Here is a 19318-nt window from a genome sequence, read left to right on the forward strand (position 1 = left end):
ACCAAACAAACAACATTGTTAATACAATCACGTCTTACTGTAACAGATTGCAGCAACACGAAGCAAAGTTATACTTTGCAGCAGTGTGCCCTCGGTGCTCATCTTATTGTAAATGGATGTAAACAGTGACTGAGTTGTAACTCAGTAAATTACAAACACCATTAACCACTTCAACAGCTACAGTGTACCGAGCTACAAATGCACCTGCAAACACTCGCAGTGACAGCGCCACGCTAATGGATTACACTGGCTGGAGCTTCATTGTGGCCTGGGGACTAACCTATCAAGCAGCGGCAATTAAGCAAGTAGTACATACTATAAAATTTTTTACCAAACTCGAAACTACCAAATTGCGATCACCTCTTGAAGTACCAAACAGATTACCAGGTCTATCACAAATGCCAAACACAGGATAGCTGCTGCAGTGTCTGTAGACAACACTGTTATTGCAGTCACCCATAGCAAGCCACTGAAAGCCCTTGTGGCAGTGCTTCATGCTTCTTCACTTCACCAGATGTTGACTCGATAGCAGCACACAAAACACTGCTGATGAGCAGACGGTTAAACCGGCAGAGGAGAGTCGGAGGCTATGGTCCGAATTCAAAACTGCTGGAGAGAGAAACAAGTAGCACATTGGGATGGCAATCATTTCCACGTACTGTGAGAAGTGGCCAGTCATTGTTAAATGAAATGGTTTCCCACTGGAGTTTGGTTAAACCTTTAACTATTCTGGACGTGTTAACTCACATGTCTTTGTACCTGTCCCTGTGTGCTCTGAACGTGTTTACGTCCGCCAACAGTCCTATGCGTAGGCACATTCAGAGTACCAGGTAGAAGGACTGGTGGCCCATGTAAACACATTCAGAGCACACAGGTACAGGTACAAAGGCACATGTGTTAACATGTCTAGAGCCGTTAAAGGGTTAAGTGGACCTGGATATCCGTTTCTATCATTTCAAATGGGTTAGTTGCTTCTCGTAGCCTTTTAATGGTACTTGCATATGGTTAATGCCTCCTTGCTGTGCACACTGTAAATGGTTCTTTACCTTTTGGTTCACATCTTTCTTCTTCCAATTCCATCAATACAATTCCACCACCCACTGGTTTGTTGCCGTCTGACCTCCATGCCCAAATAGCATGTGGTCATGCATTTCCCCTAACACTTGTTCTTCAAGACTAGCTGGTACTTCTGCACGTGCATCCAACCTATGTCACCTGCATAACAGGCAGTCACACGTAAAGAAATGTGGCTGCATCATGTTCAGCTTGCAGTCTGCATCATCAACTTGCACTGTCTGCCACTGGTGCAGTGTGTGTATTACTGTTACCCTCCTGCTCAAACCAGTTGTTTTTCCATGCTTCTTTCCTGCCTTATGCACAGCTTCACAATGAAATTCACTCATCCTCAACACCCACCTTGTTAGCCTGTTACAAGTGTCCTTTAACCATGGTAACCATTTTTGAGCTGCATGATTGGTTACCATCTTGATTTTCTTCTCATAAAAACAGCACCAGAAATGTGTAATTCTGTATCTTAAACTCAACATATCTTTCTCTGTAATGAGAGTTATTTTCCACCTTCTTCAGTTGTCGTGGAGTGTAAGCCATGGGATGTTCTTCACCATTTGCCATCTGACTTAAAACACATCGCAATGCCTGCTTGGAAGTGTCATATGACAGCACAAACTCCTTTTAATAGTCTTGGAAAAGCAACACCAGGCTCAATGTCCAACCCTCTCGAATGAAGCTTGGCACTCTTTGCCCACTTGAATGTCATGCCATTTTTCAATAGCTGGGTAAGTGGCTGTGCAAAAGCAGTGAACCCTTTCATAAATTTTCTGTAGTAATAGGAGAGCCAAAAAAGGTTGTACCTCCTTACTCGTGTCGGGAATCCAAAAATCTTGTATTGCTTATACCAATCTCAAGTATGTCTTTAACTCTTTTGCTGATTACATGCCCTAAGTAACCAACTTCTTCCTAGGCAGAATGACACTTCTCGATGCTTAATGTAAGATGTGCAGTAGGTAACCTTTTAAAAACCTCTATCATTGTATTTGCGTTCCTATATACCTTGAGAACACAATTGTATCATCGAGATACAGCAAGCGGCATTCAGGTTTTAGTCCTCTCAGTAGCCCATCCAGCAACTGGTGAAATGTTGCTGGCACTTTCTTTAATCTGGATGGCATCCTCTGGTATTGATAAACATTCCATAGAACTGAAAATGCTGTGTTCGGGCAGTTCTCTGGAACCACCTGTAACTGAGAGTATCCACTCATTTAATCCATGTCCTAAGTTATCTATGGTCTCTGTGATATTGGGCATCGGTCATGTCTCTTACCATTTCACTATGAAGATGTCTATAGTCACAGCAGAAACTATCTTTCTTGGGACAGTCTGCAGACTTTTCGGGCACAACCACAATTGCAGCCCCCACCCATCTGTGAGTAATCTCCTCTGTGGTACCATTGGCTAGCTGTTGCTTAATGAAATCCTTGATAGTTGACTGTAAATGCTGAGGTATACAGTATGGTTTCAGATGTAAAAATGTTTCACTTTCTGTTGGCATTTGCTGTTGGGTGACGGATGTCACAGGCAATGTACCTTGAGGGAAATGTAAATCCTCAGATTCCAATAGCAGCTTCTCTATCTCTACCTTTTCCATTCCTTCCAGATCCTATATCTTCTTCCATAATTTAGTTTTATTGGTGGCCTTTTTCTGACCATTTTTCACATTTGACATGTCCCAGTAACCCTCCTCTAGGATGTCTAAATTTTCTTTTAACCGTGACTGTTAGCTTCAGTTCACTGGTGCTAAAATTATCTGAATTCATTGGGTACCATTTTCCTGCCATCTGTCATGTATGCGTACAGTGTTTCTTTTCAAAAAACAATGTGATGGGTCCAGTACAGTGGAACCTCGCACAGCAAGCATAATTCATTCAGTATCTTACTGGTAGTGTGAAACACTCATTAAGCTAAACAATTTATTCCATATAAATTAATGTAAAATATGATGTGTTCCATGCAGAAAGAGTACCAGAAGTTTTATTCATGTCATTTATTCAGAGAAAAATATACAAACAGTATTATGTACGGTATTATTCACAATAAATAACTAATTCTAATTTACTACTAAGCTATCTATAATCATTTGTTTCTGCGGTGCTTCAGCATTTGGTGAAAATGTGACACAGCATTGTCATCAAATAAATTTATTGTGCACATAGCCACTGCTTCATTGGGATGATTATTTTCAGTGTATGATGCAACCAATTCCTGTGCTTACAGCATTTCTGTTATCGAGCCAGAAGGTTGCTGCTTTGCTATTGCTGCCGCTGCCGCTGCCGCCACCTCCTCCTCCTCCTCCTCCTCCTCCTCTCTTGGTAACCCCTCCCACGCCTTTTTGTCATTTTGATGCAGGCAACAATGTTGAAGTGATATCTCCAAAACTCTCTGAGAGTAGCTTCCGTCAACTCAAAGCAATGCCCGAAGAGTGCTTTAGTGCAGAGCTTCTTAGAGTTAGAAATATTCTACTGGTCCGTAGGCTGGAGTAAAGGAGTGGTGTTGGAAGGCAGTAATTGGATCTTGATGAATTGTAATTCTTCAGGGAGGTGGTGATGTAGGCCGGGAAAATGGGCAGGAGTGTTGTCCATAAGAAACAAGACATAGTGTGGAAGGCTCACCTCAAGCAAATATTTTTTCACCGAAGAACCAATCACAGAAAAGATTACGTGCCACCCAAACCTTGTTGGACCTCCATGTCATATTTAACTTGCTCTTCTGGATTTTGCACGTTTTTAAGTTTTATGGAGTTTCTGAATGGTAAGCGGGCAGTGGTTTGATTTTCAAATAACTGCTTGCATTGGCACAGAATAGCAGTGTGAGACTGTCTTTCATTGGCTTGTGACCTGGCAGTGCATTCTCCTTTGCTGTTAATAAAGGTAAGCTTTGGCATGTTTTTCCAGAATAGACCCATCTCGTCACAATTAAAAGCATATTACAGCAGATAACCCTTGGAATCTACGAGCATCTTGAAGTTGCTGATGAAGTTCTCTGCTGCCTTCGTGTCACAACTGGCTGCTTCACCATGCCTTGCAGCACTGTGGATGCCGGTTCCTCTCTTAAACATCTCAAACCACTCACAGCATCCCTTAAACACTTCTGCCACTGATGATTGTGGCGTTGTCTTGTTGAGGTTGGCGAAAATCACTCTTGCCTTCTCACAAATGATGTTCTCGTTCAGTGCCACCTTGCAATTGCTTTTCATTTATCCTTATAGGGAACAACCTTTCGACATCATCCAGAATACAAAACCATTGTTGAGATACTATTGTCACTCCCTTCGAAGCATCTATCTAATTAATCTTGTCCTTGTTCTTGAGAATAGTGCAAATAGTTGATATAGACTGATTGTATGTGCTAAATCAGAAATGCTCGCATTTTTCAGTAATTTTACATTTCATTTCTAAGATCACTTTCTTTCTCTTATGGTCATCTTCTTGCGGCTTTATCTTCAGGGACACTTCTGTGAAGGTTATTAAAATTTGCACACAAAAAGACTGTGTGAATACAAGTTTTTTAAAAAATGTGTGATCACAAGCTGCACCAGATGGTAACAGAAATAGTGCTAAACCTAGACTGCAGTAGGTAATAAAGACATTGTTCGTGTGTTCATATTGTTGTTGCTTTCCCCCATCACACATGAATGGCTGGTGACATCCCACTAAATTGTCGTCGCTCATTATTCGGGCATTGCTCGTTATGTGGAACATCACTTGTTATGAGAGTTATTTTTTACAGTTCGTTTTGCTCAGTATGCAAATTGCATGTTATGGGAGGTGATCGTTAAGTGAGGTTCCACTGTGCATTGTTCGTAAGAGTGGTTGTGTTATGCACAAAATATCAACAGAAAACTCAGATTTTATGCTCATCCGAAGCAACTTACCATTGGCCTCTGGCGCAGTAGCATGCAAACAGAGTATCATGTGACTGAAATGAGAGTTTTTGTATGCAGTTTAATCAGCTTGTCCCAGAAGTTAGATGAACTTCACGACAGTATTTCACTGGTGACAATTTTCCCAAGCTGGAATGTTGTTGCTTGAAGTGCCACAGTATGTCGCTGAAGATCAATTTTGGCATGATGTTCTAACAGAAAGTCTAACCGCGGGACCATACAGTAATCTTTACTTACATGAGGCACTACTTCCATGCACTGTTCAGACTGAACACCCCAACCTGAAAATTTAATACCGCTGACTATATCACCAAGTCATTGTGTCCCACACCTCACAACCTATACTGTGGTGTGTTCAATCACTTCCGGCCTATGAGTTTCCTATTTGCTGCAGACACATGTGCACCTGTGCCTAACAAAAACTTGCTTCCTGCTCCTTCCAATTGCCACTATACCACATACTGCCTCTAAATATGTCTCTGTATTATTATAACTTAACAGGGATGTTGCTCAGCCAACTATGGGTCCCTCTTGCATTTAATGCTTGTCCACTTCCCCCTTGCCTAGCCTTACCATCCCGTTGACGGTATCCACCTCATGGGGCACAAAGCCTTCCTGCACTGCCTCTGGATATGCCTTAATCGTCCAGTTATAATATTCCATATTAGTGGAAAATACCCCTTAAATACCATATACCCTTGTTGTTATATCATTTTTTTCAAACTCCCTACCCAATCTGACTGCAGTTTATAACTTTTTGGGATACTTACTGAACCCTTCTAGATGTAAAAAGTAACTCGCCCCTCAGATGGTGTCTACTGCCCTATAAGCAGCTTCTCGGAGTATAATCTTAATTGCCTCATCACTGTCCCCCAACTCCTACATTTGTACATTAATCATATGAATCCTATCTGTGAAACCTTTTACTGTTTCACTGTGCTGCTTTGTCACACTACTTAATTGCTCATGGAAAAACTTTGAGCTATTTTAATTCTTATAGCACTGTTGGATGCTTCCTTCACCTTATTAAACAGCGGTGAATACCTTACCCCCTCCATACACTGAACAAATGTTTTCACCTCCCCACCCAAGTGTAATTTTGTTACCTTCAATAACTGAATATCTGATAAACCTCCCATGTTTTCCACGGATACCAGTTCATCCAAGAAAGCCATTCCACCCTCAGCTGACTTAGCAGAAAAGGAACTAATTAAGTTGGCAGCAGCTGGATCTACATGAGGACCACACTGTTTGGTTAAGGCTAACTGTTCATCTTTAATCACAACCTGTCCTGGTAACGTCATCTTCTCTGCTCTCAACTGTGCTATTTCATGAAATAAAAACAGTAATGCATCCTTCTGGACCAAACCCTGTGCCGAGGACTGTCATTATGGAACCTTTATCCCCAATACACAAAAGGTATAACAGAGGTATCAATCAGCACAAACCCACCCGTGTGCCCCCCCCCCCCCCCCCCCCCACACACACACACACAAAAACTACAGCTTAGACTCTACACCTCACCATGAGCCATCTCACTTCCACGCTCAGCCATATGACCATACTGTTGGCACCTCTTGCCACGGACTCGGCGCGTGTTGCAGTGTGCTGAAGCAAATTAAATTGGGAGTACCTTACTGTGATTGTAAATAGTGCTCTCTGGCGTTACCCCAGAAGTGCGACACGTTAGCCATCTAATGGCTTTACTGACGTGGCCTTCAAATTCTTATGAGTCTCCCTTCTTGACCCCATCTTGCACACAGAAGTTGAATCAAACAGTTTGTTCACTCAAACTACTGTGTGGTGACACCACAAGCTGCAGCTGTGATGTCATGCTGCAAAGAGGTCAAATCTTCTGACATTAACTGAAATGGACCCAGGGTGAACAGCCCCTCCGGTGTGGGGTTGAGTTGCTGTGGTGGTTTGTGGCAAGGTTGCAGACTACTGTTAGTTCATATAAACATCAGGAGTCGGATATTTTGTTAAAACTTGTGTGAATACGCTCATAGCGTCACAGTGTGTTGGCCACACCCCCTCTCGGCACTTAGTGAGGGCAGCACAAGTGCGTGGCTAGTTGTGGGGCAGTAGGCCGTGATGTCTGTGCCCAGGAATGCTGATGCCAGGGACTTTCGCAGCAGTGCGGTTCAGCTGGACACTTCACTGTTTCTCGTGAGAGGTGCCAGCAGTGTGGGAGGCAACCAGAAAACTTGCAGAAGATGAACCTCTGGTGATGGTTCGCACTCTTGTGAGTGATGGCACGTACCTGCACAGAAGAGTGAGCAGCTGCATCACTATGGTCTCAATGTGTTGCCTTCCAGTGCAGGAGCTTGGCCACTGCTGGAATGAGCTTGGAGGCAGCCCACCAGTGGAGAGGCACCAAGTCCAGGAAGGAGGATTTGGTGCTAGAAGATGATGGAGCAGCAGGGGCCAGAACTCAAGGTGTTTGCTAAGGCTGTCTCATATCACTCTGGTGCCTGGAATAGCACTCTTTGTCACAGTAGGTGCTGCCAGACTGTGAATACATCTGCTAAAATTGATAGTTATTTATAAGGATTAGGAGCTCACTAGTTATGCTGACGCACTTCTTCCTGCCACAGTCGGCACAACAAATCCGTGGCCCAGAGATGTAGAAATTACTTAGCCCGTACTGCAAGAGCCCATTTTACCACTGCAATGGCAAGATTTCTCTGCTTGGCCTAGCCTGCCTCAAAATGCATAAACAGCCCTGTTGCTGCAAGTGGTATGCTGACACCTAAGTGCCCACTGGCTGCTTGTCTCTCTTTCAGCTGCTGTGGAAGAGGTACTGGTTTCTTCAATAAGCCAAAAAATTGTGTCGGCACTATACAAGCTAGTCTAGGATCATCAATACATGCAGGCCTATCATTGATTCAGTATTAGGCAGCTTCCAGAGGAGAGACTCTAAAATCAAACATGAACACACGGCAACATAGTCGTCCTTACAGACAGGATTTAGACATCTTTTTAAACATTGACCTAGAGATGAGTCATGCCTTTCTGTATGGACAACAGTCTTTGGCAGGTGTATTTAGGCTGATAGGAATCCAGCTTCTTCAGAAGCCATAATAGTACTAGCCACCATATGTTGTCGAATACCCCAGCAATGTCTGTCATTATGTCCATTACATATGTGCATGGAGTTTTTCGTGTTAAAGCTATTTCCTCATTTACGTTTCCTATTGTAAAACTTAGCTACATTTTTCTAAACTGCCATACAAATAGATCGGCCTATCATCTTCATCCTCACATTTCTTTTAAGGTAATCAGATTTAACTTTTTGTTTAATGTTTGTGTTCTGCACTGTGTCATACATGCCAGACATAGCAGAAGATCACATAAGTAAAAACACTAGTCCCAGTAGAAATCCTTGGGTAAGGCATGAGTGATTGAATCGAATTGATGAGAAGATAAAACATAAAAATGCAGCAAACGAAGCTATCTACATCTACTACTGAAGCTGTTTTACAGCTAAGGTGTATCTGTGCTGCGAAAAATCCTTCCCGCAGTGTCATATCTCCCATCTCATGGTAACCTACTTGATTTTCTTTTTCTGTAATATTGACTTGCTATTCATTTCCAATGAACACACATTCCTTATATTCCTTCAGCTTTTCAGTTTCCCTTCTCTGCTTAATACTGGCTTTCCATGTGAGCTCTTGATATTAATGCAGGTGCTGTGTTTTTTTTCTCCGTCCTGAGTTCTCTCTAATTTTCCTAATAGGTGGCATCTGTCTTCGCCTAGTTATGCATGCTTCTACAACTTTACATTTGTGCTTAGCCATTTTACATATTGCCAGTCTTATTTTTTAGAAGTCTGTATTCCCTGTTGCCTGCTTCATTTGCTGCATTTTAAAGTTTGTTTTTACTCACAGACACTGGGTTACAAACTCATTTGCTGTAATTAGCATTGTGAAAGTAGTTTTTTAAATGGCTGTCTACATGGCGACATTATCGTACACTTCAGTTTCAAGATTTTGTAGTGCTGGAGCAACATTGTCCTACCAAAATTTAAAATTGTACCATTAAATTAGTAGTGCAAGAGTTTGTTCTTACCTGCTTGAAATTAGTACAAAAGAAAAGGAACTAGCATATTTAGATTTGTAACCGGATAAAGATAATACGTGAGCTTTAGGGTGTAGCTACCTTTTTGAAAGAAACTATTGTGCAAGGCTTTAGAAGCTACATCATCCACCTAAGAATGACATGAGAATAATTCATGTTTATTTTGGCAAGTGCGGGTTCTCATTTGTCTCTACAGCACCCATATCACATTCCAAACTAAACAATTGGCAAATTTGTTCCAGATATATTTAATGCCACCTATTTATGAAGTTTCTTTTCTTCAACATTCGATGTCAAAGTTTTTTGCATCATACATATTAAATTTTATAATTTTACTATTAACTCCACATTGTATTCTTTAGATAACTTCTGTATTTCTGCAGCTTAGCCTTGATCAAAGCTGGATATTTTGTCAGTATCTTCAGGATACCCCCTGTGGGTCCGGGGGTTAGAATAGGCTTGAGGTATTCCTGCCTGTCGTAAGAGGCAACTAAAAGGAGTGTCACACGTTTTGGCCTTTATGTGATGGTCCCATGTAGGGTTTGACCTCCATTCCCAAAAATTTTCCTGAAGAGCGAGCCAATTGAAGAGGGCACCTTACATGGTACATTGTGTCCATCATGCATTGAGATCTTTAGCCCACTTTCTCGTTGTTGCATTGCAGTCCCGCCCATTCTCCATCTCTTGGGCAAGAACACCTTCCCGGGTGTGTTTTCCACCATGCACTGTGCAGTGTCGCTTTCTACATCAACGATGACCATGGACTTCTTTACATTTGATATCTAGCACAGTAGCCAGTCCGTTGTGGTGGGGCCGCCATGTACCCTGTTGGTTGTAGCCCCCTGACCACACAGGGATCGCTCTGCTGATGCGTGCGCTGTTAACTCCTCACATATGCCAAAGGGTAGATGCCCATCTCCCTGGGGCATCGGGATTCCCGGCAATGGCCATCCTGCCAGGTGGCCTTTGCTGTGGCTGGGTGGTGTCCGTGGGGAGGCCCCCTGGTCAGAGTGGGTGGCATCATGACGGATTACAAGCGATGAAGCGCAGTTCATCATCTCTTGCTGGTGGTGGTGAAACACCAGCAGTCTCTAAGCATTCTCGAGCTTAATTCAACGCACAGAAGTATGACCCCAAATCATTCCCCTCCCTGGCCATATGATGGGAGGAATGTCAGGCTAAGGATGGCAGCAGAACTTATTCACCCAAGTACCTTGTATGTTTGAGAGCTGATGGTGAATCTTTCATGACGATGAAGCCTTAGTTTTTTGTTCAGCATTTAGAGGAGAAGTTTGGGGATGTGGAGGGCTTGTCCAAAATGAGAATTGGGTCAGTCTTCATCAAAACAGCATCCTCTGCCCAGTCACGGGAGTTACTGGCTTGTGACAAGCTGTGGGATGTTTCTGTAACCATCACACCCTATAAGAGCTTAAATATGGTCCATGGTATCATATTTCACAGGGACCTTCTTTTGCAGCTTGACGATGAACTGCGCGCCAATTTTCAGTGGCGAGTTGTACATTTTGTCCAGCGTATATACCGGGATTCAAGGGATAATCAGGTTACCACCGGTGCCTTCATCTTGGCCTGGAGGCTGATACATTGCCCGAGAAGGTCAAGGTGGTGATCTACCACTGTGTTGTAAAGCCCTATATTCCTCCCCCAATGTGGTGCTTTAAGTGCTGTAAGTTCGACCATGTGACTTCCCACTGTACTTCCAGGCGCCCATCACATCCCAATACTCTGTGCCTATCTGTTTCAACTGCGGAGAGCACCATTCACCTTGCTCACCAGATTGCAAGATTCTCCAGAAAGAAAGGAAATTCATGGAGTACAAGACCCTGGGCCGACTGACCTACACTGAGGCTAAGAGAAAATTTGAACACCTGCATCCTGTGTGTATGACATCGTCTGATGCCGCCGCTACAACAGTTCTGGCATCATCAGTTCCACCAACCCCAGTCACCTCTGAGCTGGAAGACTACACCTGCCCCCTTGACGGTGGGGGGGGCGGGGCTGGGGGGGGGGCATTTCCCTCTCTGCTGCTGCTGCAGCACCACCTACTTCGGGAACACCCCCCCCCCCCCCCCCTCCGCGCCAACCGTCGGGAACGTCCGTCGTCCGTCCCCACTTCTGAGCCAGAGAAGTGTAAGTCGTTTTTGGCTTATCTCACTAGGAAGGGGTCCCTTGGTTCACTCCCTTTCCAGATTTCTGCTAGTGGGAAAGATGACACCCGCCAGTGGCTGAAGAGCCCAAAAGCAACTGGTCGTAGGGCTTCACGCTCATACTCAGTCCCGGAGACAGCCAGTGAAGTCCTCCCAGCCAGGGAAACCCAAAGAACAGTGAGAGAAATCCAAAAAGAAAACCTCTGAGACCAAGGAAATTGCGGTGGCACCACACCACCGCTACCTGCAAGCTCCGCGTCTGAGGATGGGGTGGAGATTTTGGCGTCCACTGAGGACCTAGATCCCACCAGACCCTCAGACACAATGGATATAGAATGCTCAGGCAATAAGTTGGTGGCAGCAGGTGACTCTGAGGCATAAACTACCTCATTGAATGTTCCGTGCCTTCCCAGTCTCAAGATGACATCATCCTCCAGTGGAATTGTGGCGGTTTTTTCCACCACCTGGCGAGCTACGGCAACTGTTAAGCTTTACACCTACGGCAACTGTTAAGCTTTACACCTGCTATCTGCATTGCCCTCCAGGAAACTTGGTTCCCGGCAATGCGGACCCCTACCATCCACGGCTCTAAGGGATGTTACAGGAACTGTAGCAACTATAATAAAGTGTCAGGTGGAGTTTGCATTTATGTCCTAAACTCAGTCTGTAGTGAACCTTTACCCCTTCAAACCCCTCTTGAAGCAGTGGCTGTCAGAATAAGGACAACACAGGAAATAACTGTGGGCAATATAATTCTTCCTCCAGATGGTGCAGTACCCCTGAATGTATTAGCTGCACTGATTGATCAACTCCCTAAACTTTTCCTGCTGTTGGGAGATTATAACACCCATAACCCCTTGCGAGGTGGCGCTGTGCTTACTGCCCAAGGCAGAGAAGTCGAAACTTAACTGTCTCAGTTTGACCTCTGCCTCGTAAATACTGGGGCCGCCACACATTTCAGCGTGGCTCATGGTAGTTACTCGGTCATTGATTTATCAATTTGCAACCCAGGACTTTTCCCATCTATCCACTGTAGAGCACATGACGACCTGCGTTGTAGTGACCACTTCCCCATCTTCCTGTCACTGCCCCAGTGTCAGACCCACGGACACCTGCCTAGATGGGCTTTAAACAAGGTGGACTGGGATACTTACACCTCTACTGTCACCATTGAATCTCCCTCACACGGTAACATCGATGTGATGGTTGAGCAGATGACTACAACAATTGTTTCTGCAGCAGAAAACGTGATCCCTCGCTCTTTAGGGGTGACTGAGCCATAAGGCAGTCCCTTGGTGGTCGCCGGAAGTCACTGAACCAATTAAGGAGCATTGGTGAGCTCTACAGCAGCATAAGCGGCACCCTTCCCTGGAGCACCTCATAGCCCGTGTTCACCAACTTATCAAACGACAGAAAGAGGAGTGTTGGGGGAGATACGTCTTGACCATTGGGTGCCATACGTCACCTTCCCAAGTCTGGGCAAAGATCAAATGTGTTTTCGGGTACCAGACCCCAACAGGTGTTACCATAAATGGCGTGTTATCTACCAACGCAAACGCGATTGCCGGGCACTTTGCCCGAGCCTCTGCATCCGAGAATTACCCCCCCCCCCCCCCCCCCAGCCTTTTGAACTCTCAAACGTCGGCTGGAAGGGAACGTCCACTCATTCACTACATGCCACAGTGAATCCTATAATGCCCCATTTCCCATTTACTGAGTGGGAGCTCCTTATTCCCCTTGTACATTGCCTCGACACATCTCCTTGGCCTGATCAGATCCACATTCAAATGATTAAACATGTCCCATCTGACTACAAGCGACATCTCCTCGTCGTCTTCAACTGGATCAGGTGCAATGGCATCCTTCCATCGCAATGGTGGAAGCACACCATCATTCCTGTGCTCAAACCTGGTAAAAACCCACTTGATGTGGATAGCTATCGGCCCATCAGCCTTTCCAACGTTCTTTGTAAACTGCTGGAATGTGTTGTATGTCAGCGGTTGGGTTGGGATCTGGAATCACGTGGCCTACTGGCTCCATGTCAGGGCAGCTTCTGCCAGGGTCACTCTACAACTGATAATCTTGTGTCCGTCGAGTCTGCCATCCAAACAGCATTTTCCAGACGGCACCACCTGGTTGCAGGCCTTTTTTAATTATGTAAAGCATATGACACGACCTGGCGACATCATATCCTTGCCACATTGTATGAGTGGGGTCTCAGAGGTCCTCTCCTGATTTTTATCCAAAACTTCCTGTGGCTCTGTACTTTGCGTGTCTAAGTTGTTGCCTCCCATAGTTCCATCCATATCCAGGAGAATGGAGTCCCGCAGGGCTCTGAGTATATCTCTATTTTTAGTTGCCATTAATGGTATAGCAGAAGCTGTCGGGCCCTCAGTCTCACCTTCTCTGTATGCAGATGACTTCTGCATTCTGTACTGCTGCTCCAGTACTGGTGTTGTTGAGCGTTGCCCACAGGGAGCCATCCACAAGGCACAGTCATGGGCTGTAGCCTATGGCTTCCAGTTTTCAGCTGCAAAGTCATGGGTTGTGCACTTCTGTCGGCATTGTACAGTTCATCCGGACCCAGAACGTTACCTTCATGACGATCCGCTCACTGTGGTGGACACACATCGATTCTTAGGACTGGTTTTCGACGCTCAATTGACTTGGCTTCCTCATCTTTGTCAGCTTAAGTAGAATTGCTGGCAGCACCTCAATGCCCTCCGTTGCGTGAGCAACACAAATTGGGGTGCAGATTGCTCTACACTGCTGCGTCTCGACAGAGCCCTTGTCCAATCCCGAATTGACTGAGGGAATGTGGTTTATGGTTCAGCAGTGCCTTCAGCATTGTATTTACCCGACCCTGTGCACTACTGCAGGGTTCGACTAGGGACAGGAGCTTTTAGGACGTATCCAGTGACCAGCATACTGGTGGAGGCTGGGATCTCTCCATTGCAGATCAGATGTGCACAAGTGTTTGCCAGTTACACAGCACACATTCATTGTTCTCCTGAGCATCTGAATTACTGTCTCCTTTTACCACCTGTGGCAGTCCATCTCCCACATTGGCAGCCCAGGTCGGGGCTAATGATTGAGGTTTGCGTGCGGTCCCTTCTCTCCAAACTGGAGTCCTTCCATTTACCACCTCTACTTGCAGTCTGTTCACGTACTCCTCCATGGTGTATGCCTCGGCCGCAGCTTCATCTGGAGCTTTCACGTGGTCCTAAGGGCTCCATTAACCCTGCGGCTCTCATCTGTCACTTCCTCTCGATTCTTGACGTGTTCCAGGGCTCTGAAGTGGTTTATATGGACCGCTCGATGGCTGATGGACGCATTGGCTTTGCCTATGTTCATGGCGGCCATATTAAACGCATTTCTTACCCGATGGCTGCAGTGTATTCACTGCAGAGCTTATGGCCATTTCTCGTGCACTTCAGTATCTCCGTTCATGCCCTGGGGAGTCTTTTCTTTTATGTACTGACTCCTTGAGCAGCCTGAAAACTTTCAATGAGTGCTGCCCTCATCATCCTTTGGTAACGTCCATCCAGGAGTCCCTCTATGCCCTGGAATGGAGGGGCTCACGCAGGGCTCCACATTGGCCATGCCCGGGTGACCCACGGCTACCTCTTGCGCTGTGAAGACCCAATTCAGTGTCTGTGTGGTGCCCGGTTGACAGTGGCCCATATTCTTCTAGTCTGTCCTCCTTTGGCTGCCCTGTGACTTCAACTTCGGTTGCCGGACTCATTATCGTTGATTTTAGCAGACAATGGCTCATCGGCTGATTTGGTTTTAAGTTTCATCCGTGAGGGTGGGTTTTATCATTCAATCTGAGTTTTAGCGCCTGTCCTTTGTCCCTCTGTGTCCTCCACCTTAGTGCTTTTAGGGTGAAGGTTTTAATGTGTTGTGAGGTGGTTGGCTTTTTGTTTTTATTTTCGTGGTTGGCCAGCCACTGTAATCTGCTTCCTTGTTTACTCTCTTCTAACTGTTTCTTGCATATCTCTGTTGTTTTCTTGTCCTCTTTTGTTTCTTTTAGTGTTCATTGCCTTTCCTTAGTTCTTGTGGTTTTTCCTTTGTTTCCGTTTCGTGTTATATGTCTCATCTGTTTTATTCTGACTTTTGGCATTGTTTTATTAGGAACAAGGGACCGATGAGCTCGTAGTTTGGTTCCTTTCTCCCTCTTTTAAAACAAACAAACAATCTTCAGGATACCCTCATATTGTCTTCAGAACATTTTCCAACAGCAGGTAGGGGACCTTCATTAATTGTAGACATTGTATGGTTTATTCCAGAATGTATTTTCATCAGTAACTCTGACATTGTCAGTCCTCTGATGTTCACATCATGAACAACTGTCTCAACCTCAGTACTTTGATCACAATTTATTCTGTTAATTATCATTAACATTCGGCAAGCACTTATGCAGGGTTTAACTGCCCATAAGCCAACAATTTTCGTAGATTCACATTTTGTGTCACATTCATTGAAAACACCACCTAATGTAAAAGCATGTGCAACTGACAGTTTAGTGTTGTAAAAGTTGGAAGGCCTTAAAAATCAATAGTTTTGCCAATTGCTTTTGCCTTTGCGTACCATGCATACGAAGGTACTGGCAACACAGTTTTGAAACAGTTTCGCTACATATTGTCTTTCTGTAAACTAGGCCTTATATTTTCTCCTTTTGTCAATTAATCAATCATGAATAATGTTCATAAATGTATTTGTTACAGGCACAAGAGCTCAGAGTCTATTTCAAATCACTGGGTGCTGAAATATCGGAGGAAAAATCTCCTAAAGGGATAGAAGATGATCTGCATAAGATAATAGGAGTATGTGATGCTTGTTTCAAAGAAGGGAATGAATCAGAAATAGAAACTATTCTTAATGGAATAGTTTCAATGCTTGTTTTGGTAAGACTATAAGATGTCCTGGGGAAAAGTAAGATACTTCTTTTTCCATAATCGGTTGAAAAATATTGTTCCTCCTTTTTCCAGATTCCTGTTGAAAGAGTGGACAATCTCATATTGGCTTTCTGTGAAAAACTGACCAAGGCACCAGGTCACAAATTGGGAATGGTTTCATTAAGAGTGTATGTTCTTTATACTTATGAGCTCTTTATGTGTTTTAGTGTTTTTTGTAAGATACTATTGCACTGTAATCATGTAATTACTGTTTGTAATGTTCATAGAGTACTGAATTTATCTTAAAACCTGTAGTGATGTGCAGATTATGTCCATGTTCTCGAGTCTCCAATTATGATAATGGCGATTACTGTCAATCACAGTAAAGTTTTTTCTAGGTTCAAATTTGAATTGCAGTTTTCTCACCCTTCATTCTAGAATTAAGAAATAGATTAAACAGCTCTTTCTCTTGCCTCGTATGAGTCTAATCTTATAACACAGGCAACACTGAGCTTCAGATAAAATCAATTGTAATAATTTTCATTTAACTTGTATATTGATATCACTGTCCCACATTTTTGCAATAGATGAATGGAACATACAAAGATCCAAGGTTTGTAACGTGTCTGGCAAGAGCCTCCAACTCTCACTGCTTTCCTCTAACACCTTAGTCCAAAAAGTGCACCTCACCTTGTATAGAGTGGTTAGATAAAAAAAGTCTCCCATGTTTGTGTGCAAATTGAAGTACACATATCTTCGTCACATGCATAAACAACAATATTACTACTGTTTACAAAAACTATAGGTAACTTTCAGGTTTGTACCACCACAGTGCTCCCATAGAACAAAAAATTATTTTTCACATCAGAAAATTAGTAAAATGTGTTGTTATTTCTACAAAGCATTAATTTTAGCTATGGTAGTGCAGGTTCTTATAACCAGGTTGCAAAATTTAGAATTGCTACCTATTAAAGATACACCTCAACCTACTACCGTTTTGCAAAAGCAATTGTTTTGCTTACGTTAGATGATTCATATTTAAATAGGAGCTATTTTACAAAGTATATATCGTTAATATAACATTTCCAACAAACAAGTAGTTCAAAACTCTTTGGAAACTGTTCTCCTTGTACTTATTTCTATTTCTTACAGCCATTGATTTTTATTGCATCTTATGCTGTACTCATGGCTGAAAACTTTTCCATATAACATTTTTGTACTAGTTTTCCAAGATCATACAGGCAAGCTAACATTCCATCACAGAAACCATATCTCTCACACTTGTTAAGTATTACAAAGGAAAATTGCAACCCATTTGTGCATGGTAACTTCTTCAGCGTTAGTATTAGATTTAACCATAGTAATTTTGTTAACGTGAGAACAATGTTTTTTGCGAAGCCACTGTTGTATAAAACATTCTTGGACTTCTCGCCACATCAGTCCAGCATAAAACCTTAGTTTTTGATGGATACCTCCATGTCTTCAGGAGCAGCGACTGACTGACGAAATTGCTGGTTTGATGGCCTTACACAGTCCACAGACTGCTTCTTATGGTTCAGTAATTATGTAATGCTGTCACAGATGGTGTAAACACTGGCGCTGATGACGCCACTGCTCCATAGTACTGTAAACATTGTGACAAGTATCTCTGCCTCTTCTCTGCATTGAGGGCTTGTTTCCGTATACGGCTAAGATTATACCCACATTCATGCTTGAAGTTCCTGTTACACACTATTATTTACACAGCCTCTTTAATTAAAGAATCCCTGTATGTAGAAGCTTGTGATAAGTTTTGTTTCATCGAATAGTATATTGTGTTGTGAGGCTGTACTCAGCAACTACAAATTTCTCCATTTCTTGCTTATTAATATGCCTTGTTGTTTGCACAGCAGTCGGAAACGGTGTGAATCAATTGACTGATGTAATTGCTAGTGCACTCACAAGAAATGTTGTAAACCCCAGGTATGCTGAGGCGGAGACTGTCCTTTATAGGGCATAGCATCTGCTTTATCCTCTCAGGTGATCGGAAAATAGGTATTATACCTTGTCTTCTCAGGACTCTGCCTGTTTTTCTAGGCGTAGCTCCACAGAAAGAAAGGAATAAAATTGTTAGCTCATCAGGTGACTGTTCAACATTTTCATGTTTCCTTTTATTGGAGAACTCTGACTTCATATCAAGTGAACCACAGCCATTCTTTCATAACAATTACATCAGATGATTAATTTCAGAATCCAAGTGGTCCTCATAAGAAACAGTTTTTGCTCTGCTTACAATGTATTTAAAATTGCTGTCTCCTGGACTGAATGATGATAACTGTGGTTGGTAAGTGCCAGCTTGTGGTACAGTGAGTGGCCGAGATGTCCATCCAACTTCCATTGTACCAAACATCTAAAAATGGCAGCCCTCCTTTTTCTGCCTTGATAGTGAACTGAATGTTTGGGTGCATACTGTTCATATGTTCAAGGAAGTGGTAAAGAGTTTCTACACTGTGTGGTCAGACCATAAAAGTGTCGTCAACATAAACATAATATGAAGATGAGCGAAGGGGAATCAAAATTAATTCCTCAAAATGTTCGATAACAAATTTGGCCACTACTGGAGACAATGGAGAACCCAGAGCGCCATTCCATCCATTTCATAAAGCTTATCGCCACTCAAGAAGTTGGTGGTTATCATGTCAGAACAACTTTATCATTTCAGGAGGAAAATTCTCTGCCAACAGTTTGTATGTCCACCATAGGAGTTTTTGTAAATAGTGAGATCACATACAGGCTAACTAAAACATTGTTTTGGCCAACTACGATCTGTTCAGTTTTCGCAATGAACATCTGAGAATTTATGTGATGTTCACAGTGACCATTTCTGGTAGTCATCAGCTTAGTTAAATATGTGACCAAACTGTATGTAGGCGAACCAATAGTGCTAACAGTTGGCCTCAATGATATATTTTCCTTGTGGACTTCAGGTGATCTGAACAGCTTGAGAGATCTAGGAGCTCATGCTCTAAGATTTTTGATGACATCCTCTGATACATTTGGATTCTTTAGGAGCTCCATTGTTTCTCTGCTGTATGACAAAATTGGGTTCTATTTTAGGCCTTTGTACGTACTATCTTCCAACTGCTCTGCCACTTTGCTGTAATATTTCATTTTCAATACATTTAATTGGATAGATTAAAAATCTACTCATCAAGAAGCAGCAGCACACTCACATAAAG

General features: G+C 43.3%; 1 protein-coding gene across 1 annotated transcript in view; it reads left to right on the top strand.

The window, feature by feature from the left end:
• Window positions 1–19318, top strand: part of LOC126412070 (eukaryotic translation initiation factor 3 subunit M) — a 56652-nt gene that overhangs the window by 12379 nt on the left and 24955 nt on the right. Inside the window, exons 2-3 of the mRNA XM_050081468.1 lie at window positions 15930–16109; window positions 16194–16288. Coding sequence (XP_049937425.1) covers window positions 15930–16109; window positions 16194–16288 — 275 coding nt within the window. The remainder of the gene's footprint in view (window positions 1–15929; window positions 16110–16193; window positions 16289–19318) is intronic.

The sequence above is a fragment of the Schistocerca serialis genome, chromosome 7 (genome assembly GCF_023864345.2).
Source record: "Schistocerca serialis cubense isolate TAMUIC-IGC-003099 chromosome 7, iqSchSeri2.2, whole genome shotgun sequence".
Lineage (NCBI taxonomy): Eukaryota > Metazoa > Arthropoda > Insecta > Orthoptera > Acrididae > Schistocerca > Schistocerca serialis.